The following is a 27,056-nucleotide window of genomic DNA, read 5'->3' as shown; positions in this document are numbered from 1 at the left end:
AGAAAGTCATGTGGTCGGATGAGACCAAAATAGAACTTTTTGGTCATAATTCCACTAAACGTGTTTGGAGGAAGAAGAATGATGAGTACCATCCCAAGAACACCATCCCTACTGTGAAGCATGGGGGTGGTAGCATCATGCTTTGGGGGTGTTTTTCTGCACATGGGACAGGGCGACTGCACTGTATTAAGGAGATGATGACCGGGGCCATGTATTGCGAAATTTTGGGGAACAACCTCCTTCCCTCAGTTAGAGCATTGAAGATGGGTCGAGGCTGGGTCTTCCAACATGACAATGACCCGAAGCACACAGCCAGGATAACCAAGGAGTGGCTCTGTAAGAAGCATATCAAGGTTCTGGCGTGGCCTAGCCAGTCTCCAGACCTAAACCCAATAGAGAATCTTTGGAAGGAGCTCAAACTCCGTGTTTCTCAGCGACAGCCCAGAAACCTGACTGATCTAGAGAAGATCTGTGTGGAGGAGTGGGCCAAAATCCCTCCTGCAGTGTGTGCAAACCTGGTGAAAAACTACAGGAAACGTTTGACCTCTGTAATTGCAAACAAAGGCTACTGTACCAAATATTAACATTGACTTTCTCAGGTGTTCAAATACTTATTTGCAGCTGTATCATACAAATAAATAGTTAAAAAATCATACATTGTGATTTCTGGATTTTTTGGGGGGAATTTGTCTCTCACAGTGGACATGCACCTACGATGACAATTTCAGACCCCTCCATGATTTCTAAGTGGGAGAACTTGCAAAATAGCAGGGTGTTCAAATACTTATTTTCCTCACTGTATGTATGTATGTGTATATATGTATATGTGTGTGTGTGGATATGGATATGTGTGTGGCCACTTTATTAGGTACACCTAGCTTAAAATTTAGACTAATTAGACCAAGCAACGTTTTTTTCAATCTTCTTTTGTCCAATTTTGGTGGGCTGTGTGAATTGTAACCTCAGTTTCCTGTTCTCAGCTGACAGGAGTCTTTTGCAGACCTCGGCACGGTTGTAATGAGTGCTTATTTGAGTTACTGTTTCCTTTCTATCAGCTCGAACCAGTCTAGCCATTCTCCTCTGACCTCTGGCATCAACAAGGCATTTTCACACACAGAGCTGCCACTCACATTTCCTCTTTTTCTGACCATTCTCTGCAAACCCTAGAGATGGTTGTGCGTGAAAATCCTGGTGGATCAGCAGTTTCTGAAATACTTAGACCAGCCCGTCTGGCACCAGCAACAATGCCACTTTTAAAGTCACTTAGATTATGTTTCCTCCTAATTCTGAGGCTCAGTTTGAACTTCAGCAGATTGTCTTGACCATCTGCATGCCTAAATGCATTGATTTGCTGCCATGTGATTTTCTGATTAGATATTTGCATTAACTCACCCTGCCACTGTCCTAAATAAGTCCTAAATAGTATTCATGAACTGCATACCAAATTGAGTCTGTACTATGGATAATGTAGGAAAAACTGCTACTGGCACTTCCTGAATACCCACAAACCCTTTTTTAACACATATGTTTAAAATGTTTTTTTCACAGAGCGGAGGTATCAGAGGCCGCCAGCGATTCTGTGGAATCCACACCTCAGAAAAGGAGAGGACGACCTCCAAAGTCACAGACAGCAGCTAGAAAAGCCAGGTACACAGACCCATGTTGCTAAAAGCTCAGTCTACATGTGTGTCTAGGTCTGTTTCATGATTTTCATTCGACTCATATAATCTGTTTCAGTGGTGGGAGATCAAAAGCTGCCGCCAACCAGGAAGAGGAGTCTGAAGAGGAGATGGACACAGCCCAACAGAGTGAAGAGGAAGAGGATGAGTCAATGGACTCACCTAAAGTGAGTTTCCTTTCGCTTGAATTCCCAGTCATGGAAAGCCCAATTAGCTGATTTAAAAACATTTAGGTATCTAGGCAAGGAAGATAAACATCTTAAAAGTCTAGCCTTAAAACACTTAGGATGATCTTCTTAGGAAGATCTTCGGTTTGGAGACTGGAGATTCGTACCAGAAATGTAATAATTGTTTAAATATATAAATTCTGCATAGAAATCCACTCCAGAAATCTGTATGAAAATTTAATTAAATAAAAAATCTGATATTTATCATGAATAACTTGGTCATATAAATGAATTGGTCAGAGATCTTGAAATGTATAACTATTTGCTCCAGAAATGTGCATCTAGTAATCATGAATGACCATAAATGTCATTGAATTCATTGTTCAGAAACATTGAAACTGTTGAGAATATGTACTAATGACATGTTTTATAGGTGCGACGGAAGGTTGGAAGAAGGGACAGAAGATGAGTGCTCACAGACACAAAACACAAGATTGATTGGAGATTGCTATACTTAAGGAAAAAGTCCCAAAAAGAGGAGTGAACTTGTGGAAAGTTTGGACTTTGGAGCCATGCATCTGCTTCAGCTGTATTTTGCCGTCTTTTTCTGCCGTACGCTTCTGCCCCACCTATCCACCATGCCTTGTGGTTCGTTTTCCATTGTTATGTGTGCCGACCATGTGATCTTAATCTTATGAGAAAGTGTAAATAGTTTTTGGGCTCTTAATCCCCCCCCCCCACCCCCCCCCCCCACCCAAGGTTAGGGAGGCAACTTGTATAGCTTTTACCTCCAGCTTTAAATATATTGCACCAGCTGATCTGTCCAAGTAAAGGAAAAAAAAAAAGTTTTAGCAGTACTGTAAGTGTCCTGTGTGTCTTCTGTATATCATTCTGTACTGTGCTACACGAATAACCATTTTGTAGGTCCCTTTTTTATTATTTGTTCGTCATTTTATCCTTTCCTTTTTTTAACCCTACTCATTTGTGTAATTCTTGTGTGCATATGATTGTGCATGTGCAAATGTGCCTCTGCAGATAAAAGAAACACTGGTCTGATGTTAAATTCATGTATTTGTTACATTTTACAGCCCAGTATTGATTTTATCAGTGTTTGAAACAGGGAGGAGATGGTACAGAGCATTGGTTTTAATATTGGCCGTGTTGGGAAACAATTGAAGATTCTTCCCCCACCACCAAAATCAGTTTTTCAGTCTGCTGAACCAATAAAATATTCTGTATAAATAACTTGCGTATTTGTTTATTGGTAATGTAGTGTTCATTTAGGCAAGGCTTTTAAAATCTTGTATGCCACTGACCTCAAAATATTAGTCCCTTTTGAGGAGTCATCTTTCTAAAATACAATGGCTATATATATTCATGACATGTAAATGTTTTTTTCATACTGTGGGAAAAAAAAAAGTATATTTAGTAAAATATGATCTTGTAAATAATTTTTTCTTTAGAGTACTTTTTGATTTCAACTCAGATGCAAAACTATGGCTGGCAATGGAATAAATTAATTGTGATTAACGTCTTTAAGGATAACATAACCATAACTATGTTAGCGTCTACACCAACACAAGATAACGTTTTGTTTATTATAAGCACGTGCTGCAGTTTTTGTTGTCTATGTCTTAAAATGCTTGAGCTCTTTAAAGCAGGATAAATTCTGATTGACTGTCTATGTTTTCATCATTCATAAGCTGGATAAAGTCGTTCTGAAGGGGATTCCAACGATACATATCCTCTGTGCCGGTTATCGTTATAGTTGTGGTGTGGACTCTGGTATTCTTTTAAACTCATAAAGATTTTAAGAACTATATCTGCATCATGGTGTGAACGGCCTTACAGTATAAGATCACGCTATCTGGGTTCTGCGAAGTGAGATAGAGCGACCGACCGAGGATGGTCCACATGTAAACCAAATTTATGATCAGCCAATCATTTATTTGGCATCATTCAAGTGCCATAAGATGCAAAAGAGAACTGACATGCTGTGTGTGTTGTGACGCGCGAACATCTGTCCAGAAGATCCAGAGTAAAAATATATATATATTGATTGAGGCAATTCAAATAAATGAAGACATACACCATAAGGTAAAACAGAATCTACAAGTACTGAGTTGTTCGGCCACTGAAACTTAGGCCACTGTCCATGGTGTAAATTCTTATTAGGCAAAACCTGTTTCAATCCGAAATCCATCTTGTCAAATGCAAATGATATAAACCTTATGCTTTCAACTGCCTTTTCGTTGCTCTGTGAGTCTGCTTACATATCATTTCAAGTTTTTTGAGCATTTGGTTAAAAGCAAACAGTTTCAGAACATGTTTTTGTAAGAGGTAACAAATATTGTTTTTCATGCACCCACCGTCTGCTTACCAGCTGCTGTGTGGCATTTACCGGTACTTTAAAACTGGAAATTTTTGTACAATTATAACAGCTTTGTGCAGGACTGTCATTTGCATGCATTTATACACCCACACTATGTAAGAAGAACTCTACTTGCTGCCAACTGCAAATGAGAATTAAGTAAATAAGACAAACAATTCAGTGTTGGTTTAAGCAAAGGCTCTTAACGGCCATTTACACACTGGCAGTTGTCTATCTATCTATCTATCTATCTGTCTGTCTATCTATCTGTCTATCTATCTATCTATCTATCTATCTATCTATCTATCTATCTATCTATCTATCTATCTATCTATCTATCTATCTATCTATCTGTCTGTCTGTCTATCTATCTATCTATCTATCTATCTATCTATCTATCTATCTATCTATCTATCTATCTGTCTATCTGTCTGTCTGTCTGTCTGTCTCTCTCTATCTCTCTATCTCTAACTGTCTGTCTCTCTCTATCTCTAACTGTCTGTCTGTCTGTCTGTATCTGTCTCTCTCTATCTCTAACTGTCTGTCTGCCTCTCTCTCTCTATCTCTAACTGTCTGTCTATCTATCTATCTATCTATCTGTCTGTCTATCTGTCTCTCTCTATCTCTCTATCTCTGTCTGTCTGTCTGTCTGTCTCTCTCTATCTCTCTATCTCTAACTGTCTGTCTGTCTGTCTCTCTCTATCTCTAACTGTCTGTCTGTCTGTCTCTGTCTCTCTCTATCTCTAACTGTCTGTCTGTCTGTCTCTCTCTATATCTAACTGTCTGTCTGTCTATCTATCTATCTATCTATCTATCTATCTGTCTGTCTATCTGTCTCTCTCTATCTCTGTCTGTCTGTCTGTCTCTCTCTATCTCTCTATCTCTAACTGTCTGTCTGTCTCTCTCTATCTCTAACTGTCTGTCTGTCTCTGTCTCTCTCTATCTCTATCTCTAACTGTCTGTCTGTCTGTCTCTCTCTCTCTATCTCTAACTGTCTGTCTATCTATCTATCTATCTATCTATCTATCTATCTATCTCTCTCTCTCTCTCTCTCTCTCTCTCTCTCTCTCTCTCATCTTTTACAGCTTTTAGTATGTAGCCTGCAAATCACAGTTAGTTTTTTTTAGCTGTTTAACTATTATTTATTTACACCACTTGTCTTTTGTCTCGCATGACACACTGTAGTAAAAGTCTGAATCATCCTTAAGTAAATGAAAATCCAGCTTAGCCTCAATCGTTTGCCATGTGTCACAGTGTGTATTGTTGTGTTCGGGTCACGTGACTGTGCTAACCAATCGGAGTGGGGGATATTACGCCGCGCACTAGTCCTGTGTTCCCTGCGCTCTCATTGAATTCCCTCATCCGTCTAGTAGTACATAGCGATATTCGATTCATTTAAACGAGTCGATTCGTTTGGTTTGTTGAAATTATCCAATTCGTTTGATTAATCACATTGTTCCCAGAATTCTCACAAGTGACATTTATAGTTAAATGCTTCTGTGTATGAATAAGTTTTTGACTGGGTTTTAGCTTTTAGTTTAGTACTAGGCTATCTGTGCGCTCCAGTTTGGTGTTGAAAAGTGTTTTCCCAACCTTTTTGAGTAATATTGTGCCAAAATTTGCATCAACCACTTATTCAGTCAACCCTTTTACTCACACTTTATTCAATAACTTCCCGAAAAATCAGGAACTTTTCATGTAAGAGATGTATTCATTTGAGAATCGGTTCAACCGAATCATTAAAAAGAACCGGTTCATATGAATTTCCTATTTGTTCGCGAATCGGACATCACTCCAGATTAGGGGTCGAGTGTAGTGAGCATGTATTTATTAACACATTCTCAGTGTGCACCCTGAGCCGGTCGGTTGCACACAGTCTGTGTGGGGTGTCGATGTTTTATCCATGTGTTTTATTTTCACGTGAATAATATGTGGCGAATTACAGGAACAACCTCCCGTCGGTTTTGATGTCTCTGCGACTGCAGCCTTGAGAGGGGAAAGGTAGGTTTGATTCATAGAATGTACGGTTCTGATTCTTGCGTTGCAAATATACATTGGATAAAACTTTCGACTGGAACAAATGCATTGATTGTTATTATCCCTTATCCCTGAAAATTACCTTTCTGAAGAAGCTCTTCTGTTGGCATTTAAACTTTAGTCATACAGGTTCGTCAGGAATCAACATGATGATGTGTCCATTTCATAATGATTCCCAAACATGAATTAATGAATAAATTCTCAAGTACCTGATTTCCTGTTATTTAACTGAGATCATGTACATTAATATGTGCGCATGTGTGTTGTAAACATATGTGCATCACTCGCATAACACACTCATGTTAATGTTTTCATGTTTTATGGGGACTTTCCATAGACAATGATTTTTATACTGTAGAAACTGTATATTATATCCCCTTACACTAAACCTACCCATCACAGAAAACTTGCTGAATTGTTACACTTTCAAAAACATCACTTAGTATGATTTATAAGCTGTTTTCCTCATGGGGACCAAAAAATGTCCCCACAAGAAGGATTTCGCTTTGTGGGGACATTTTGTCCCCATAATGTAGGGTTGACCAGGCCACACACACACACACACACACACACACACACACACACACACACACGCACACGCATACACACACACACTTATATATATGTTAATCAAGCACTTTTGAGAATACTGATGACATCATGTACATTTGCTAATTGCTGTAAATGTTATATAAATGCAGGGGTGGACTGGGACTAAAAAGTGGCCAAGGACTTTCTGGCACAGAGTGGACCACGGTACCCGGTCCGCAACACACCAAACATAACACAATGGTTCATTTTGCGCGGAGTAATTTTTACACCACTTACTTAAAAATATAACATGATATTTACAATTTTTTACTGAAATAAATCATTTTTTTGTGCTTAGTATAATTAATAATAAATAAATAAATGCAATTAGAATATTTATTATAATTTAAATATTAAACTAAAACCGCCAGTAGGTGGCAACAAGTCACTTTCTTAATAAGTGAATCATTATTTAATTTGCTGCGTCTCAATCAAGCGTGCCGCACAAGCCCTGAAAAGTGAAGCCAAAACGTCTCGATCGCCCCCCGGTGATTGGTCCTAGTATAGGTCATAAGCCCCGCCTCCCCGTGTTATTCAATGGGACGTGAGACCAACTAAACAATTAAATTACACTTCAAATATATTTTTTCCAAAGGTGGTTTCTTTCATTTGCTGTCGTTTTTATCACGCTGATGTAAGTTCAAGTGTCTGTTTCAAAAATAAGTTGTTTTTTAGTTAGTTACGTGATGCGGTGGTGTAACGTCATGATTGACAGCTGTGATTGACAGGTTCTCTGAGCGAAGTTTTCACTGAAGCACCAACGGACATTTTTTCGGGATCTTCGGAGGACTGAGGAGATTGTATTTACTTTATTTTAACAAGCCTCTTGTCGTACTGCAATCAATTTTTAAAAAAGTGTGCAGAATCCACTCTCCCTGAGCGCATTCTGCGAGAGTGAGGGCGGAGCGTTGATTTCGCGGCTTTACTTCCTGCTCACTACTGCGCAGGTCTGGTCCCGAGATCGCTACTGCGCAGACTCAAGTTCCAATATGTCAGCGCCATATCGGGACACTGGCGGCTTCAGTTCTCACCAATGGAAGAGAGCGAAGGGGCGTCGTCCATCTTTTTTTACAGTCTATGTTCTCAATTCACCTACTTATACTACGCCGTAAAAGTATGTTCTCTTTTTGTGAAGAAAAGAGTGTGTAGCAAAAGAGTAGACAAGCTTTGGGACATACTATCATGGCATAATAGCGTCTTTAACGGTTGCTCTCTGTCGCTTAGTTACAGGCATCCTGTCACGTAAACTGGCCTGTCAATCATCTTGTCAAAGATAAAATCCTCCATTTAATTAAATTTCCTAATGTATTAGAGAGAAATGCAGAAGCACGTTGATCTGCTGTCCCGGGTCTTTCATGCGGAAATCATTTAAAAGTTATTGGCCAAATGGATCTTTATAAAAACGTTGTTGTTGCAGTTGAAATATAACACGGATAACATTAAATAAATATTTTTTTTATCAGCTTAAATGTTGATTATTAGTCACTCAAACTCCTTTATCTAAACCTTTCTACTTAACCATTGTTCTCGCACATCTGCCATGTTTTGTAGTTTTCTGAACACTTTTTACTCGTGTTCATGATTCATTCAGTAACGAAGCAAGTGAATATCTTTATGATTGGGTCATTGAATCATTGACTGAATCATTTTAGCAATGAAACACAACTGTGTTGATCAGAGATGCAAACTTTTTACTCTGACTCCATTTGAAACTATTTTGGAGCAAAACACTCAATTTTGACGATATTGTGTACGTCACATATATTAGCTTAAACCTGGTCTATGTTTTAAATGATTACATTTTAATTCATTGAATAAAGTTTTAAATAGTGATGATCTTATGAGGACAAATGAGTGTCCGGCTCATGGTATTTTAAAACCGGACTGTGCGACCTAAAACCGGACAGATGGCCACCCTATTTAGCATTTTTATTTTGAACAGTTGGGAAATATTGCTGCGTTCAGCCTCGTCATGTTCAGCTCCTGACATCTTACTCAGGCTTGACAATGACATGCATACTCAGGCTAGTATCTATAGGCGTACTACACTGCTGTATATTAAAAATATTCTATTGTGTTCTTATCTTATAAGAATAAGCAATGCTTAGATGTATCTTGACAGAGCTTTTTAAGTTCTAAATCATCAGTTATGGGAAACTTGCATGGAGTAGTAAATCTATCAGCGGATATATTACTGAACAATAAAACTCTTTATCGTTCATTCCATGAGCCAGACCCGCTGTTTCTCTGTAAGAGAATAGTGGTCAGGCGGGTATTGCCTGTTTCTAAATTTAGATGCTGCTGTTCAGTATGCTGAAAACATCCCCCTTGCAGCTGCTTAAACAAGGCCTGTCGAGCTGAGCATTTTAATGAATTGAAGGGACAATAGGATGCAATCTAAGGTGATGACGCCGTAACGCTCCTCTCCCATCCTTCTGTCAGCGGGTGTGATCTTAAAATAGCCTCGTAATGAGGGACCCTCAGAGTGCTCAACGGTGCAGGGTCCTAAGAGAGGTGAAATCATAATGCTCAAAACGGAAGGGTTTGAGAAAGTCACGGAAACGGTTTTGCTTTGATGGAGGTTTGATATTTTCCAAAGGTGTGTTGGAGCGACACTAGTTGACATCTTTCAGTTAGGTGACATTTAAGGTCGGCGTCGGCTATCTCTTTATTTGATGCAGCGTGTGCTGGACGACCTTTAATATTGCTTGCTTGTTGACAAGACTCTCAAGGCCAGAGAGAGTCTAAAACGACTGCTCAGAAAACAACTGTCGTGCGGATATTTTGCCGTGGAGAGAGAATCTATGTGAATGCAGCCTTTTTGAGTTATTATTGTTTCATTTCTAAAAGGGCTCTATTAAATTGCCCCTATTATGCTATTTAAAGGCTTATAATTGTGTTTTTGGACATCTCCTACTATAGGTTTAGATGCATCCAAGGTCAAAAAAACACTTTAATTTATTAATTATATACACTGCAGCATCACCTCTTTTCTCACAGTGTCTGAAACGGTTCAATCAAGGATTCGGTCTCTTCAAACTCCTCCTTTCGGAGAGCCTGCTCTGCTCTGATTGGCCAGTCTGTTGTGATTGGTCTACCGCTTACTGCAGGTGTCGGAAATGAAACGCTCATTACCATATCTGATTTCTGCTCAGGAGCTTCCTCAGCATTTATATATTTTTTCAACTTGGCAGATTTCGACATTAACAAACAGCTATATTACACATTACATGACAGGTAATATCCAAAAAAGCATAATAGGGAACATTTTGTGTAGCAAATTCGCTCAAAAGGCTAAATTAATTAAAATGAGCTCAATGAATCTGTTTGTCCAATTGATCAATCGATTAATCAGATTAAAAACAGATTAATCGATGGTCTATTAACTTTCAGAAAGGATATTTTTTGTGACCACAGAAAAATAACTCGTTCTTAGCATGTAGCTGTGATCACATCATTTTACTAGCGGGCACCAGAATCAACTCTTGTTTGAATTTACACAAGTTTTATTAACTAAATCCCGAACACATAACTAATCTAAACAAACGCATACACACAAATCACGCATACACTGGATATGGAAAAGTGAAAGTGAATGAAACTGGAACAGATCAGGTGAATGAAGCTATAAAAAGAGTCATTTAACCTGAAGGGTCTAAAGCTTCTACTAAACCTCTGTTTAGTTAGTTAAATGTACAATACTTGCAATGCCGTTGACCGAGTGTCCGGATGCAGTCTCAGGAGAAAGTCTTGATGGTTCTGTGAGTTGCACTCGATTTGTCTCGCTTTGAATGATGAAATTATGAGGAACTTGTGATGTTAGCCTGACTTGAGGCCTGTAAGAAATAAGTTCACAACATGCATTACGAAATTGCATTGTGAATTTATAATGATACATTATGCAAGCCAAGACACTTCCAAAAATAACCATCTTCTTGCTTGCTAATTTTTCTTCCATTTCTGTTTTAATTTCCTTATTTCAGTCAGCAAATCACACACCCTCTTGTCAAATCGCACACACACACATACGATCAGCCCACATGCTGCTGTGTTGTCTCTTATGGCTCATCTGTGATTTCAGCAGTGGAGTTTCCCCTTTAGGGCAGTTTGTGATTCAACCGAAGAGCCTTGCTGTTTTTACGTAACACTCATCAGACTACACCAAACCACTGAGGCATTATAATAACAAGATAATCATTTTTTCGTTAAAGTATCTCAAAAGGGGAATTACTTATTCACAATGGCTTTGTTACACAGTCAAAAACCACCCTTTATAGATTCTGGTCATTTTTGTAGTTGTGAAAATGGGATGAAAACCTTCATTAGCTCTTTGCAGACATGTCCTAACCCTTCTGGCGGCCCACATGAAGGTCTCATCAATTTACTGGCCAGACCATGTGATTATTGACTGAACCTTGCCAATTGAAATGCAGGAGAGTAGATCAGCATTGAATGTGGATTTGCTTCGAAATGTTCTTTTATTGGTCCGTGACTTCACTTCTCAAAGGCAATTAGTCTACTTTTACAGCTGAGCACATCCCTTTTTCAAATTCAGCTGATGCCGTATGTCACATACTTGACAATAAATGAATAAACAAAACCTGAAAAGCTGATGCGTTTAGTTTCAGGAGTATCGGTTATATGACAGTCAAGGCTTTGTAAACAGATCAGAGGTGGCAACGCGGTTTGACAAGAGGCGTCCACTCTGCATTTCAATTACGGGATATGATAGAAGCACAGAAATCTCTGACTGTTTCTTCTTCAAAGCTTTGTTTGTGAGGTCCTTGTTAAGGGAGGTGTAGTGTGTGTTTGGAGGTGGGGAAATGATGAACAGCCGTGTGTTGATTGTGAAGCATGATGCTGTTGTACTGGATATTGTTGAAGATTTTATTATTTAGATAATAAGTAATTTAGCTATACATTTGTACACTATTATTTATTTCCTCTGTGTGTGTGTCTTTGGTTTGACTTTGGATGCCTTTAAGGCCTGAATACCGACACAGCAGAGAATGCTATTTCAGTAAAGTCACATGGTACAAACTCTCACCCAAAAATAATCTATAGAATGTATTCCCATATTTGGGACAAGGATGTAGGTATATATGTAAAAACTGGACACAGAACGAGAGCGCCTTTTTCTGCAGAGGAGGTGTTCGGCTTTGTTTGTTAATATTGTCTAATATTTCTGGCATCAAAGATCTCTGAGGTCATTTCCATGAAAAGATTGAAACTACAACCATATCTGGTAACAGATGTGCTGCTGTGAAGAAGTGGCAGAAGGGCAACAATTTACAAAACCATTTTACCTGAAAAGGAGGAAAATAAAGAATTAATCAGAAACATTTCAGTTTCAGCCAAATTTCACAGACTCTTGCTTGGTATCAAAATCAGAAAACCCCATCCATCCTTCCATCTTTCCATCCTTCCTTATCCATCCTTCCATCCATCCATCCTTCCTTATCCATCCTTCCATCCATCCATCCTTCCTTATCCTTCCTTATCCATCCTTCCATCCATCCTTCCATATCCTTCCTTATCCATCCTTCCATCCATCCTTCCTTATCCATCCATCCTTCCATCCACCCTTCCATCCATCCATCCTTCCTTATCCTTCCTTCCATCCATCCATCCATCCTTCCTTTTCCATCCATCCATCCATCCATCCATCCATCCATCCATCCATCCATCCTTCCTTATCCTTCCTTATCCTTCCTTCCTTCCATCCATCCATCCATCCTTCCTTTTCCATCCATCCATCCTTCCTTTTCCATCCATCCATCCTTCCATCCATCCATCCTTCCTTTTCCATCCATCCATCCATCCTTCCTTATCCTTCCTTATCCTTCCATCCATCCTTCCTTATCCATCCATCCTTCCATCCACCCTTCCATCCATCCTTCCTTATCCTTCCTTCCATCCATTCTTCCTTTTCCTTCCATCCATCCATCCATCCATCCTTCCTTATCCTTCCTTATCCTTCCATCCATCCATCCATCCTTCCTTATCCTTCCTTATCCTTCCATCCATCCATCCATCCTTCCATCCATCCTTCCTTATCCTTCCTTATCCATCCTTCCATCCATCCATCCATCCTTCCTTCCATCCTTCCTTTTCCTTCCTTCCATCCACCCTTCCATCCATCCTTCCTTCCATCCTTCCTTCCTTCCATCCATCCATCATCCATCCTTCCTTCCTTCCTTCCATCCATCCATCCATCCTTCCTTATCCTTCCATCCATCCATCCATCCATCCATCCATCCTTCCATCCACCCTTCCTTCCAGCCTTCCTTCCCTCCATCCATCATCCATCCATCCTTCCTTTTCCATCCATCCATCCATCCATCCTTCCTTATCCATCCTTCCATCCATCCATCCTTCCTTCCATCCTTCCTTATCCATCCATCCTTCCTTATCCTTCCTTCCTTCCTTATCCATCCATCCTTCCTTATCCATCCATCCTTCCTTATCCTTCCTTCCATCCTTCCTTCCTTCCATCCATACATCCATCCTTCCTTATCCATCCTTCCATCCATCCATCCTTCCTTCCATCCTTCCTTATCCATCCATCCTTCCTTATCCTTCCTTCCTTCCATCCATCCATCCATCCATCCTTCCTTTTCCATCCATCCGTCCATCCGTCCGTCCCTCCCTCCCTCCCTCCCTCCCTCATGGATGATTCACTGGGCTGTTTTTCCAGTGTTCCAGTTCCTGTTTTTTGCATTTATAATTGAAATGGTAACAAATTCATCATAATTTGTTTTACATTTAGAATTTAATTTTTATAATGAGATTATGCTATTTATCTCAATGCAAAAAGAAAAAAAAATCTTTATGGCCCTTGTTTTTTATTGTTTCTTTCTTTTCTTTCTTTTTTTGTGGTGAAATATAACAATTCTTGACAGTTTTCATGTTGTTCACCCAGGTATATATAAATATAAGATTGTGCTGCTGTATAGAAGCAACCAATCAAAGTGGCATATTGGATTCATTTTTTTTTTAAAATAGCTGCAGAACTAAACCATTAAACTCAGGGTGGCTCAATATTTAGGTCTGATTATGTGTCTCGCCTCCTCCCTCTCTGTTTCTGTCTCTGTCTGGCTAAGTGGTGAAGATGCTTGGTGGGGTTTAATAGAGAGCAGCATGGACGAGGCTGCCAGCCAGCTGGAGAGAGACCATGTTCACAGCGTGTACGAGAGGATCGCACCCTACTTCAACGACAGCCGCTACAAAGCTTGGCCCAAGGTCAAACAGTTCCTGTTAGAGCAGGAGCCCGGCAGCATCGTGGCTGACATCGGTAAGGCTTCATGTTTGATCTTTATTTTCTAAATGAGAACTAAAACTCTCAGAAGCATTTTACAGCCCGCTTGCTTTGTAAACGACAGTTGTCATGTTTTATCTGATGATTTGCTCTCCTACTGCTAAAAGAGACCCATTTAATCTTGTCTTTATTCTTTTGCTTGGAAAAAAAAAAAAACTGTGTGTGAGTAATGGCCCGTTATATCACAGAGACTTTGTCAACAGCTTTTACTTCACCGTTGCCTGAAAGGAAATGCAATTATTCATATTAAAGTTTAATAAGGATGAATGAGCACCAAAGTTATTACAGTACGACACTGGAAAAACAGCCCAGTTAATCATCCATGAGGAACTATTTTATGAATTTTATGAATGATTTTATGACATGCACTGATTATTTTTAAAATTATTACAGGATGTGGAAATGGCAAATATCTGCACATCAATGAGGAAATCTTCAAGTTGGGCTGTGACGTGTGTCGTCCGTTGGTGGACTCTGCATGGAGTCAAGGTCACGAGGTGCAGCTCAGCGATGGCCTGCGTTTACCCTACAGAGACGGCTGTTTTGACTCAGTGCTCTCCATTGCAGGTAAGGCATCAACATAAATGTCCTAAAACATTCAGGTGGATTCATTTAGGTTCTGATTTTGATTCCACTTAATGATTTAGTTCACTGGTTCTTGCTGAAGCTCAAACGTGCTGCGAAACACGAGAAGGAACCTCATTGGTTCTCGTGCATCAAGTGAACATGCTTGAGCTTCCGTTTACCACAACTGATGTTTGAGTTGATAAATGTTTATATGTAAATAAAAATCTAAATTCAATTTGTTTCATCATATAAAGCGATCATGTCTCTTCAGAAAATTAAAAAAAAAATCTCTTTATGAACTTTTTGAAGCGTCAAAGTAGTAGTTCCATAGCTGTCAATGGAGGGACAGAAATCTCCCAGATTTCATTAAAATAACTTCATTTTTGTTTTAAAAACGAATAAAAGTCTTATGGGTTTGGAGTGACATGAAGGTGAGTAAATGAGTAATGAATTAAAATTTTTGGGTGAACTAACCCTTTAATACCTTCAATACATTTTTGTTGTTGTGTGCAACCAGGGAGAAGCATTCAGTTCCATATTTTTTTTCTTTTAAAGATGTTTCTCAATTCCCATCCCAGTGTAATGTACGTAGGCCAGTAAGAGCTGTGCATGTAAACCTCACTCCCCTGGTCTCAAGAGGCGCGCTAGCGAATGATGCTAGCGGCTGCGGCCTTTAGTGTCCTTGTTAGCACGCTCGCCTCCTATGCCATAGACCCCAGTTCGAGTCCCGATCTGAGAGTAGGTCTGGTAATTGTAAAAATTTTAACTTAATTTGATAAATGTCACATTTTATTAAAATATTTTTTTTATGCAGATCCGTTTTATTATAGTGCAGAATGTGCTGGAACTGTAAAAGGTCATGTTGCTTTAAAAGGAACATCTAGTGCAGACATTTTCTGCACATTACAGATTGATAAGATCTGAGTTGGGATCATTAGCATAATGATCAATGAGGATGTATGTTCATAGGAGCACATTTCATGTGATACAACCAAATTAACAGATCAGTATTTCCATGATCAAGCCATTTAATTTCAATCTGCTGGTAACTCTGCTATTAACTCAAAATGGAGCAGTTATATAGGTTTATTTAAGCTTTATGAGGTGGAGGAAACAAGAGGTGTTACTAGGCTACAGGAGATCAGTGGTTCTTGGAAGAGGCCTGGGAGTATTTGTTGTCAGGCTTTACTGCTGGGTCACCTGGCAACCTCTCTCAATCCCCAGAGAGAAGATTCATGTGGCCATTGGTGATATCAGAGTCTCATAATGGTTTAAACACTCTGAAAGCCCATTCTAAACACACAAAACAGCCCACTGCTATGAACTGGGCTTTCTGCATTGATTGTGGTTTTACATTTTTCAGAGATATGTTCTTCATAAAGGCACTATCTTTTTTTTTTTTTTTTTTTTTGTTAGTTCACCCAAAATAAAAAATCATAATTTAGTCACTGTAATGTTCCAAACCTCTATTACTTTTTTTTTCTTTCTTTTTTTTATAGTAAATTTATATTTTGACTTGCATTTGATAAAAACACAATATTGCTGCTTATTATTATTGAATTTGTAAATAGAGACAATATTGACTCACTGAATTATAATAAATTATATATTATATAAATTATATAATAAATTATAGTGAATTATATATTTAAATTGATATCTAATTGAAAATTAACTCTGAAATAATTACCGTTTCACTATTTATAATAATTATAAAGATGATGATGATAATAATAATAAAATGATTAATTTAAATTAATTGAATTATATTTTAAGACTGAAATAATATATTTAAGTTTTTTTAAATAAAACAGACAAATAATGACCCTTTTCACTATTTATAATAATTGAAAAAAATTATATTATATTTATTATATATATTTATTAGTTTAAATAAAATATATTGTTGTTATTTTATTATTAATCATCTTCATTACAATAGTAAATACTGAGACAAAAATGTAATACCAACAGACTAGTAATTAATTATCTACTTTGTAAAACCCAACAGTTACATTATACATTAATAAGATACAGAACATTATTTAAAAAGAGGACATAAATATATGTCTCGACTAAATAACACATTGTTTCACAAAATGTATTGCATATATGCCAGAAGCATTTAGAAATACAAAATAACAAAATGTAATTTTTGGGGCAAGCTATTCCTCGAAATAACTAGACTGGATATCAATGACTTATGAATACCATTTCGGTAACACTTTATTTCGATGGTCCATTTTAGACATTTTACTATAAGTAACTTTGCAACTATATGTCAACCAACGCTCATTAGAGTATTAGTAGACTGCTAGGTTAAGTTAGGTGTTAGTGTTTGGGTTAGTAGAATAAGTTGACCTTTGCAAAGTTACTTCCAGTCAGTAGAATATCTGTTGGGGAGCATCATAATAAAGAGTTAGCAGATATTAAGCAGACAGTCTACTGGTACTCTAATGACAGTTAGTTGATATGTAGTTGCAAAGTTACTTATAGTAGAATGTCTAAAGTGGACTATCGAAATAAATGATATTCTTAAGTCATGGATATACAGTCTAGTGATTTCGAGATTAATAGACTGTCTGTTTAATATCTGCCAACTCTTTATTATGATGCTTCCCCAACAGATATTCTACCAACTGGAAGTAACTTTGCAACTACAGTAGTCAACATTTGAAGTGGATCAAAAAAGTTAATCAAAGTTGTCCTAAGACAAGAATGGGTATTGTTCAAAATTCATGTATAACTTTGATGAAAAGTTTTGATACACTTCAAATGTTGACTACTGTACATTCTACTAGCTTAAACACTAACACCTAACCTAACCTAACCTAGCAGTCTACTAATACTCTAATGAGAGTTAGATGACATGTAGTTGCAAAGTTACCTATGGTCAGTAAAATGTCTAAAGTGGACCATCAAAAATAAAGTATAACCACAATTTCTTTCAATTGCTTAGTCATCCATCACATGTCCACCAAAGAACGGCGTATCCGAGCAATAAAAGAGATGGCTCGCACTCTGCGTGTGGGAGGGCGGATCATGATTTACGTTTGGGCCATGGAGCAGAAGAGACGCAAGTTTGAAAAGCAGGACATCTTCGTTCCCTGGAACCCCAATCCACCTTTATCTCCTGCTCTCAGAGCACTCGGCCGAACCAGACAGCGAGTCAACGGAACCCAAAGCATCAGCGACGACAGCGCTTCAAGCGACAAGCACAGGAAAGTGAAAAGCACATCCTCCATGGTGGACGAGGGCGACTTGATCAGCCCCAGTCAGCAGAAACAACCGAGGCTTTGGTTCTTCTCCAGATCTTTGGATTCTGTGCTGGATTTCGGCAGCCTGGCCATGTCCCGCTCCTCTTCCAGCAGTTTACAAACCCCTGTCGATGAAGCGACGGAAAGCAGAAGCCGACGAGCTAGTAGTAGAGGCCTCTTCAGGCAGATGTCCAGCCTCTTTTCTTCCTCTTCCAGAACCAGTCTAGAAGAAGACGTCTTCATCTCAGACGCTCACGAACGGGTCCATAAAATCAACAACAGAAGTGTTGGGAATGGAAATGAGACTGTTCCTGTGGAGCTTGTCCATGACTGTTCCTCAGTTCCACTGCCCGACTTGGTGTCCTACCAGAGGGATCAGTCGAATCTTGAAGGACACGAGGAGGTAGATGGAAAATCAAGCCTACAAGAGTCCTTGCGAAGGCAGGAAAGCACAGCGTCTCTCCTGGAAACTGAGGGGATGAATGGACGGAGCAGCGAACAGATGAAGGACTCTTGTCTGCGGTACTACCATGTATTCAGGGAAGGAGAACTGATGCAGTTGATCCAAAACCACGTTGATGAGCTCCATGTTCTGCACACATACTTGGACCATGCCAATTGGTGCGTGGTGGCTGAGAAGGTCCATGTCTGGAAGGTTTAAATCTCATTTTAATTTATATCTTTTTTGATGTCTTTTAACATTTTAGTTTGAGATTTTAAGTATTGGGACCAGAGAGCTAATATTACATATTAGCTGTTCAGTATCAATGGCAATAACAAGCGAGGTATTGATGCCCTGATGTGACCAGTGTTGGTCCATATTGTAACACTAAAGCTAGTTGTACTAAATTTGGCATTAGTCTAGTTTTGTTGCATTCAGTTTAAAGTTACAAATAATTTACTTAACTTGCACTGATTTTAATGGTGTATCACTGTTAACTGTCTTAAGCAATGCCTGCCTGGAACAGAAAGCATAGCACATAATTTTTCTGAACCAAACAATGTGAGCACATAACTAGAGTTTTCTAATGAACGCTCTTCGCGAGTTTGTCTGTGTTGGTGTTGTGTTGTGTGGTTAGTATTACCATAAAGCAGTTGTGTTGTGGTCTGAAGCTTTTAAACAAGATTTTAACTAGTTGGCTGCTTATTAATCGATTGCACATGTATTTCCATCTTGAAAACTTGAACAATTGAAACATGTTTGTGCCGTGTTGTTGTGAATTGTGTTTGTATTTGTGTAACTTGACCATGTCATTGTCACAACAAAGGTCTTTAATTTTCCTTTAAACTTGAACCATTTTTATGTGTATTTTTGACTTGAATATAATAAATGCAGTATATTTTGTTTTTATCTGACCTATTGGCTTCTTTTGTTTTTTTTAGTAAAAGAGAGGTAATTTTTTACAGCTGCTTGAAATATTTTAATTATTCTTATTAATAATAATAATAATAATAATGAGCCAAAAAAGTAATTACTCATAAAAGTAACTAATTATCTACTTTGTAGAATACTATTTTTTGAAAATACATTAAAAGTGATTTAAAAAAAACAATATAATAAAACCACTTTTGTTTTAATCAGACCCAAAAAAATGAATGACTTTTTAGTGAAAAGGTATTTTAAAAGTATTTTATAAAATAATTTATGAAACACAGCTTATAGGAAACTGCATTATTAAGAATTATTTTTATTATAAAAAAATAAAATAATAAAAGCACTGTTTTTATCTGACCCACAGGCTCAAATTAAGGGTACGTTTACAACACAACGATATGCTTAAGTTTTTTTTCCACGAACAGATGCAAAACGTTTGTCAAAACGATCCTCGTTCACACAGATCCGCGATAATGACTAAAAACGCTGTATTCTGCTGCCAAGCCATTAGATGGCGATGAAACACTGTAGATTTAACACGTAATACGCATGTGCAGGACGTCATCGTTTTTACAGATTCGCGTTTTTGTTGTTTACACAGAGACCGTTTTCAAAGACTTGCACTTTGAAACCAGTTTTCAAAAGTTAGCGTTTTCAGCTGCCAAAAACGCCGTTGCCGTGTAAATGAACGGCCAAAACGCATAAAGTTTTACGTTACGTTTACGTAAAATTTCTATTTGTATTCCTGCAATAAAATAGTTTGATGTTTTTAGTTGAAAATGGTGTCGTATAAACACCCCCTTAACTGTAATTACTTCACTATCATTTTGTTTAATTAATTTAATTAAATATTATTTTTATAATAATAAGAGCAAAAAATGTATTTTAGCAGACAAGTAAAAAAATTTGTAAACATTGCAAAACCCAATTTTTATATATATACAAGCATTAAGCTGGTTCAGATCATACCTATCTGACCGATACCATTTTGTCTATTTAAATGGAGAAAAATCGATCATAACTCCAGTAAACTATGGAGTGCCGCAAGGATCTGTGTTAGGCCCTCTATTATTCTCAATATACTGTATATGCTGCCACTTGGAAATATTATAAGGAAACATGGAATTAGTTTCCATTGTTATGCTGATGACACTCAAATATATATTTCATCACGGCCGGATGAAAACGCTAAATTATCCAAATTGACAGAGTAATACTTATCGGTTCAAAAAACCACCCACAAAACCTCTTACAATACAACTTTAACATCGTAGGATGTCCTGTTACTTTATCCTCTACAGTAAAAGACCTGGGTGTTATACTGCAACCTGTCTTTTGAAAATCATATTTCATATGTTACAAAAACAGCCTTTTTCCACCTTAGAAACATTGCTAAGCTACGTAATATGCTATCTGTTTCTGATGCAGAAAAGTTAGTTCATGCATTCATGACCTCGAGACTAGATTACTGTAATGCTTTATTAGCTGGTTGTCCTGCATCCTCAATAAACAAGCTACAGTTAGTCCAAAATGCCGCCGCTAGAGTTCTTACTAGATCAAGAAAATTTGACCATATAACACCGATTTTATCATCACTGCATTGGTTACCTATAAAGTTCCGTATTAATTACAAGGTATTGCTACTGACTTATAAAGCCCTAAACGGCTTAGCTCCAGTTTATTTAACGGATCTTCTATCACCCTATAATCCATCGCGCTCTTTAATGTCACTAAATTCGAGGCTTTTGGTCATACCTAGGATATCCAGATCATCCAAAGGAGGGAGAGCATTTTCACATTTAGCTCCAAAACTCTGGAATAGTCTTCCAGATACTGTTCGTTGCTCAGACTCGCTCTCCCAGTTTAAAACTAAATTAAAGACGCATCTCTTCAACCAGGCATTTATATAATATTTTTAATCTTACAGTTAAATCCGGTCTCTAGTTCATAAACGCCAGAGGAGAACTGGCCCCCGACTGAGCCTGGGTTCTCCCAAGGGTTTTTTTTTTCTCCATTAGGTCACCTGATGGAGTTTTTCAGTTCCTTGCCACTGTTGCCTTTGGCTTGCTCAGTTGGGGATACTTAATTTAATTAATCAATCAACAATACTATTGATCAGCATTACCAAACGTGGACGTTTTACACTAGAAACAAACACTGATGTACTATTTTATGTAAGTGTGAAGCTGCTTTGATACAATCTGTATTGTGAAAAGCGCTATATAAATAAAGTTGACTTGACTTATATATATATATATATAAAAAAAATACATTACTAAATGAGGACCAACATAATTTAGTGAAAAACTTAGAATTTTTTACATTTTTTTTTATTCATGAAATCTATTGCATCCAATAGCATTGGCACAGCAAAATGTTCATATGGTCCCTCTCAGCACCCAAGGATCTCAGTTTGTTTAACATCCACAGTCCATTTCCAATCCTGGAGTTAAAGTCCATATTCTATCCAAACCTAAAAGCAGAAATGTGAACCATTAAAAGCATATAAACCTCTGACAGTGCAATACTGCTGATTATAGAAAGCACTTGTTTCATAATAACATCAACACAAAAAACAGCAACATAGCATGTGCCATTTTTACGTTTTTTTTTTTTTAAAAGAACAAAAAAAAAAAAAAATTACAGTCATAAAAAAATTTTTTCTCACAATCAAGAGAAAAACAATTGTCAAAAATAAATAAATAATAGCAAGCTGTAATAAAACAAATTAAAATACTCAATAAATCAAACAAAGTTAAATAATATGAATAAATACTCTATATAGATTAGGTACAAGGCACCAATAATATGCATGTTCATTTCACTCAGGTCCATTAAATACCATGTTACTTTCATTATGGATTCTGCAAGCTCACCTTTGAAGCAGCTCTGTGAATTATTGAGTGCCTGCGTGCCAGTCGATCAATATCTCTTGAATAGCCTCCACCAATGACAGTGGCCACAGGGATGCCCTTTTTTATGACTGTCTGAAGTACATAAAGATCCCTCTGGTAAAGGCCTAAGTTGGGTAAAATGCACAGACATTGAAGGGTCAATTACATAAAGTACTGCTTCGATTATTATGATATATGATGTATGTGCATAATAGAGTGGAATGATTGACCTTCATCTGTGAGACGAAGTCTTCCAAGTTCATCCTCCCAGTGTGGATCCACTCCAGAATCATACAGCACCAGATCCGGGTGGAATGTCTCCAGTAACCAAGGGAGGTGTTCCTGGACTATACAGGAAATGACTTAATGCATTTTACCATAGTACCACAGATAGGCATATTTAATAGAAATATATGTTAATGTATTGAAATGTATTCAAAAGTCAAAACTGATCTGCTTATGTTTTTGTGTAGGTGCAAAGCGAGTCAGAGTGTAATAAACAGTACCTTTGGAAAGATACTCTTTGTCTTCAGTGCCATCTTCTAAACTGAGATCTAGGTCACTCTGCTGCTTTCGCAATGGAAAGTTTTTCCCACAATGCACTGAGAAGGTAAAAACATTGGGTTCGTCCTTAAAGATGAATGCTGTGCCATCACCCTAGTGAACGCAGGAAAGGAAAACATCTGCTATAATTCAACAGCGTTTTGGTCAGCACAAAAAAAGAATTTGGGATGGGAGTTGTTATAGACATTCCTTCCCTATTGTGACATATATCTGAGGGAAAGGGCTTCTCAAAATAGAAAGAATCTAAGGCAGAACTTGATTTTTGTCCATCAGGAATTGATTAGTTGGTTGGATTGTTGCTGTTTTTTATTGGTCGATCTGATGTAAGTGACAGGTTGTCCCGCCAGTAAACACATCAGAGAATTTGCATGATTCTGAATAAACTGAGAATCACAATTATTTAAGTTTCAAATACAGATAACGATTCTCCTACCCTGGTAATCCAGAGTTCTCGTGAGAGCACAAGTTGAATTTGCTCAGCGAGTTACTCTGGCGTCGAGTAATGATGCTCATTAAAAATGCCCCTCGATCTGATCTGCACCAATCACATCGGGTAATCTGATATAGGCGGGCCAGAGGCGAGCTAAACAGATGGCGACAGCGCTGTGACGTCGAAGTCATTAGTAAACGTTGCAAGATGGCTATGGATGAACACCAGTTGTTTGAAACGCCTTTGGCCGCTACAATGAACGAGTTAGACTTGGCTTTTTATCTAAAACAGGAACAGAAGACGCCGCTCAAATCGTTCCTTTGCAAGAAGGACGTTTTTGCTGTTTTGCCGACCGGATACGGCAAGAGTATAATCTACCAGTTAGCTCCGCTGGTAGCTAAGCGTATGGGGTTTATTGTTGTGATTGGTCGTAGTGTTATCCAATTGCGTGCAGTGAGATATTCAAATGCATACTTGGTGCCGCCCCTCGAGCTGGTCGATTTTCATTAGTCGACGCCAGACCATTAATCTTTTAGATTTAGGTCTGGATTTCCAGGCTACGATTCTCCACCGATTCTGAACAAACAAACAAAATAACGTAATTTATAAGAGGTTCTGACAAAATGTTAATTGCTGCAATCTATTTAAAAATGTTTAATTCATTTCAATGAATTGTTTTAAACAAAATCGGATTGAATGAATGAATCACTCTTAAATGAATCATTCAAGTTTTTGAACAAATCTCTTGAATGAATGATTCAATGACAAATACATTTTTCACTTGTCACCACCTACTGGTGTAAAGATGTGATGGACACCATCATTAAAGCGCCATGTTACTTTCAAAAGGTGATTTACTCAATTTGATCGCTACTGTAGACATCAGTGTTTATATCCGAATTATAAATTTGATCCCAGTACTTCTGTGATAACCTATCCGAAAGGACTGTTTGTGAAGCTGTTTCATACCTAAACTTGACAACTGTTTTCTCTGAGGCAGCGCGTTCCAGTATGATTTTGGCAATGGTTAATAGACATTACTGAATCGTTGTCATTTAGAAATAAGATGTTTTAATGGAGATTGTGATCTTTTAATCGGTTAATCAGAGAAGAGCTGTCACTGTAAGATCATGAGGGCACATGAAAAAAAACAACAAAAAAAAACATGTGTACGGATAAATAATTAATAATAAATACTGCAATATTCCATAAAAATACAAATTGTCAATTTAATTTAATTTTATGGTGACTAAAAGAAATTTTGTACCTGATGTACATCCAGATCCACGATGAGAATCTTCCTCTTGGATGCGGACTCACCCATCAAGTGTTTGGCGGTCACAGCCAAGTCATTGAGCAGACAGAAGCCTGCGCCGTAGCCTGGGAAGGCATGATGGGTCCCTCCGGCTGTACTGCACGCCAGTCCCCTCTGCAGGGCGATCTCTCCTGCCAGCACAGTGCCACCTGGACCACATCTCAGATGAGAGAAACACATTACATGATGAGATGGCAACTGGATATCAATATACAGAAGCTTTAAAAATCTAGTACCGACTTCAGTACTCAATAACTAAATGAAAAATTTGTTTAGCAAATAAAGTCCAATATTCCATCCCGTAATCAAAAAGAAAAAGTGTTTTGCATAAGAAAATTAAGATTTCTTCCATTGTGACATTATTTTCAGAACAAAAAGGGTCTACTGTAATGCAAAAAATAAAAATATTACAAGATGACTACATTTTAAAGTTAATTTGTAAAGTATAATTTCAAATGTATATCACAGTAGTATTTCTTGTAATGAATTTAATATATGCTTTTTAAAAAAAAGTGTTTATAGTAATGTGTATTTAGGGAAAACTATATATATTAGGGAATTGTGTGTATGTATGTATATATATATATATATATATATATATATATATCAGTGTTATCAAAAATAAAACTGTTAAACAAAGCTGCAAAAATAAAATATAAATATTAGATTAAAATAAAACCTGATTCAAAATATTAATAAATGCTATAATAATATATAAATAATACAAAAATATACACATTTGTGTTTTGAGGTAAAATGATCCTGACATTAATGAGGTTCACTCCACTGTTCCAGCACATACTAAATGACATACCTGTTTCATATCTGCAGCGTTGAACTAAACCAGGACTCCAAGGAAATCCAGTCCGCCTCTGATCTTTCTCACTGATTTTACCACCGATAAAGTTGGACAGGTACTCCTCAGTATGCACACATCCCAGAAGCCCTTTGGAGGCAATCTTAGGAGCCCACACCTACAAGATGGGTCAAGTAGCCTATTAATATTCCACAAGTATATTCAAAATATGTGTATTAATGCAAGTTACAGATTCACTAAACATGTCCAACCTGTTTATCTGTTATGACTTGATCTCTGAACAGACTCTCCAGGACTTTGGGGAACTTTCCCATGGGAAACCTGTGGTTTTCAGGGAGGTCACATATGTACTTGACATGATGAACTAGAGGAAGTGCTCTTGATTCAAGGCAAACCTGAGAAAAACAGATGCAAATGAGTTGCAGCAATTCACTGCGATGTACTGTTAGTAAATGTCATGTCGGGACTAGTTTTACACTCTGGGGGTTTGAATGTGATAATATCGAGGAAACATTACATGCTCAGCGTTGAAAGACCTCCTCCATGCCCGATGCATTGGGTTTCGTTTCAGAAGTGTTTCATTTTGGACCACGTGTTTGCATTTAATAGCTCTATGCGTTGATTTTTTACATAAATGAAACATTGCTGCTTTACAATCTACTACGTAACAACTGTTTGTTTGCAAATCGCGTGCAGTTACACAAATAAATAACGATCAAGAGATACATGACATTTTAAAACGCTTTCTGAATCAGACTGAATGTTATTGAAGATACGCACGTAAAAAATGAATACAGTCTCATCATCAGCCCGTCACGTGTGTGTATAAGACACTCGTATTTTTATTGTTGTAATGGAAGTGTGCTACTGCCACCCTCTGTTGAGGAGTGAGACATCAACAAACAGGACATCAAATGTGGTGGAGTCATTTTGTCATAGTGCATTTTTTTCTTCTTTTTTTTCTATTCTACATTTATTCAAGAGGATATTGTCCACTTGAAGGAGAGAATGAGCACAACAAACACAAGTTTAAGTGTCCTAAATACATGGTACCGACAGGATGGGGTCTTGTACTGGCTTAGTCTGTAATGGATAAATTGAATTTATTAAAAAAATCTGATGAAACTGGTTGCCTTAAAGGGGTCCTATTATGCCCTTTTACGAAGTCTTGATTTTGGGGTGTGCTAGAAAATGTTTTCATGCTTGTTCAAAAAACGCATTATTTTTTCTCATATTTTTTACATTATTACAGAACTTAGCTCTCCCCAGTCTGTCTAGAAAACGCCGCTTTCGATGAAGCCCCTCCTTCCGAAATATAAAATGTGCTGTGATTGGTCAGTTGGGCCAGTGTGTTGTAATTGGCACCAATTAGCGCATGTTCAGGAAATGTCCCGCCCCTTCATAACGATTATGGGGTCTCTGCGGAACAAAAGTTCTAAATTTTTGGGTGTTTTCAAACTGGTGGGTGTTTATAAATCATGCAATGAAAATGATGCCCTTCACCCGACCCCACCCCTAAACCCTACCCTAACTTCTTAAGAGTAAAGGATGGCATCAATTTCAAACCAATTCGAGCCTGATTCAGATCCTGACAATGTTAACGAACAAGAGCACTGTGCAGAACGGATTCAATACACAGACTTTGCAAGCAGGGATTTCACGGGACGTTTCAGA

At 37.8% G+C, this 27,056-nt stretch overlaps 3 protein-coding genes across 5 annotated transcripts in view; 2 read left to right on the top strand and 1 right to left on the bottom strand.

Moving 5' to 3' along the window:
• The window catches only part of pds5b (PDS5 cohesin associated factor B), a 45,409-nt gene extending 42,478 nt beyond the window's left edge, over nt 1–2,931 (top strand). For both annotated transcript variants that reach the window (XM_079885249.1, XM_079885250.1), the window contains 3 exons: nt 1,549–1,647; nt 1,738–1,846; nt 2,280–2,931. In XM_079885249.1, coding sequence (XP_079741375.1) covers nt 1,549–1,647; nt 1,738–1,846; nt 2,280–2,315 — 244 coding nt within the window. In that variant the 3' untranslated portion in view covers nt 2,316–2,931. The remainder of the gene's footprint in view (nt 1–1,548; nt 1,648–1,737; nt 1,847–2,279) is intronic.
• A 3,032-nt stretch (nt 2,932–5,963) lies between these two features.
• On the top strand, nt 5,964–19,342 carry trmt9b (tRNA methyltransferase 9B). Its single transcript, XM_079886976.1, has 4 exons — nt 5,964–6,218; nt 13,949–14,139; nt 14,557–14,730; nt 17,690–19,342. The coding sequence occupies exons 2-4, from the start codon at nt 13,986–13,988 to the stop codon at nt 18,646–18,648; spliced, it is 1,287 nt and encodes a 428-aa protein (XP_079743102.1). The 5' UTR covers nt 5,964–6,218; nt 13,949–13,985; the 3' UTR covers nt 18,649–19,342.
• A 2,318-nt stretch (nt 19,343–21,660) lies between these two features.
• hdac12 (histone deacetylase 12) lies at nt 21,661–26,237 on the bottom strand. 2 transcript variants are annotated; one of them, XM_079886975.1, is made up of 8 exons: nt 26,163–26,234; nt 25,634–25,777; nt 25,380–25,539; nt 24,518–24,714; nt 22,763–22,913; nt 22,487–22,603; nt 22,239–22,381; nt 21,661–21,835 (listed from the first exon to the last, which is right to left on the bottom strand). In XM_079886975.1, the coding sequence occupies exons 2-8, from the start codon at nt 25,694–25,696 to the stop codon at nt 21,812–21,814; spliced, it is 855 nt and encodes a 284-aa protein (XP_079743101.1). In that variant the 5' UTR covers nt 25,697–25,777; nt 26,163–26,234; the 3' UTR covers nt 21,661–21,811. The 2 variants fall into 2 exon arrangements, with proteins under 2 accessions (XP_079743101.1, XP_079743100.1); XM_079886974.1 differs by having other exon boundaries at nt 21,698–21,835; nt 25,900–26,237.
• Nucleotides 26,238–27,056: the final 819 nt, after the last annotated feature.

Source organism: Squalius cephalus, assembly GCF_949319135.1.
Source record: "Squalius cephalus genome assembly, chromosome: 11".
NCBI classification, from domain to species: Eukaryota; Metazoa; Chordata; class Actinopteri; order Cypriniformes; family Leuciscidae; genus Squalius; species Squalius cephalus.
The sequence above is the reverse complement of the archived record's forward strand: the minus strand, read 5'-3'. Positions and strand labels throughout refer to the sequence as shown.

Coding starts and splice junctions, on each gene's coding strand:
- trmt9b (XM_079886976.1), top strand. CDS start 13,986: ATGGACGAGGCTGCCAGCCAGCTGGAGAGAGACCATGTTCACAGCGTG. Junction 14,140..14,556: donor CAGCATCGTGGCTGACATCG/GTAAGGCTTCAT, acceptor AAATTATTACAG/GATGTGGAAATGGCAAATAT. Junction 14,731..17,689: donor CTCAGTGCTCTCCATTGCAG/GTAAGGCATCAA, acceptor TCAATTGCTTAG/TCATCCATCACATGTCCACC.
- hdac12 (XM_079886974.1), bottom strand. CDS start 26,025: ATGTTTCATTTATGTAAAAAATCAACGCATAGAGCTATTAAATGCAAA. Junction 25,540..25,633: donor AAGTCATAACAGATAAACAG/GTTGGACATGTT, acceptor CCCATCTTGTAG/GTGTGGGCTCCTAAGATTGC. Junction 24,715..25,379: donor ACGCTGCAGATATGAAACAG/GTATGTCATTTA, acceptor GATGTGGTCCAG/GTGGCACTGTGCTGGCAGGA.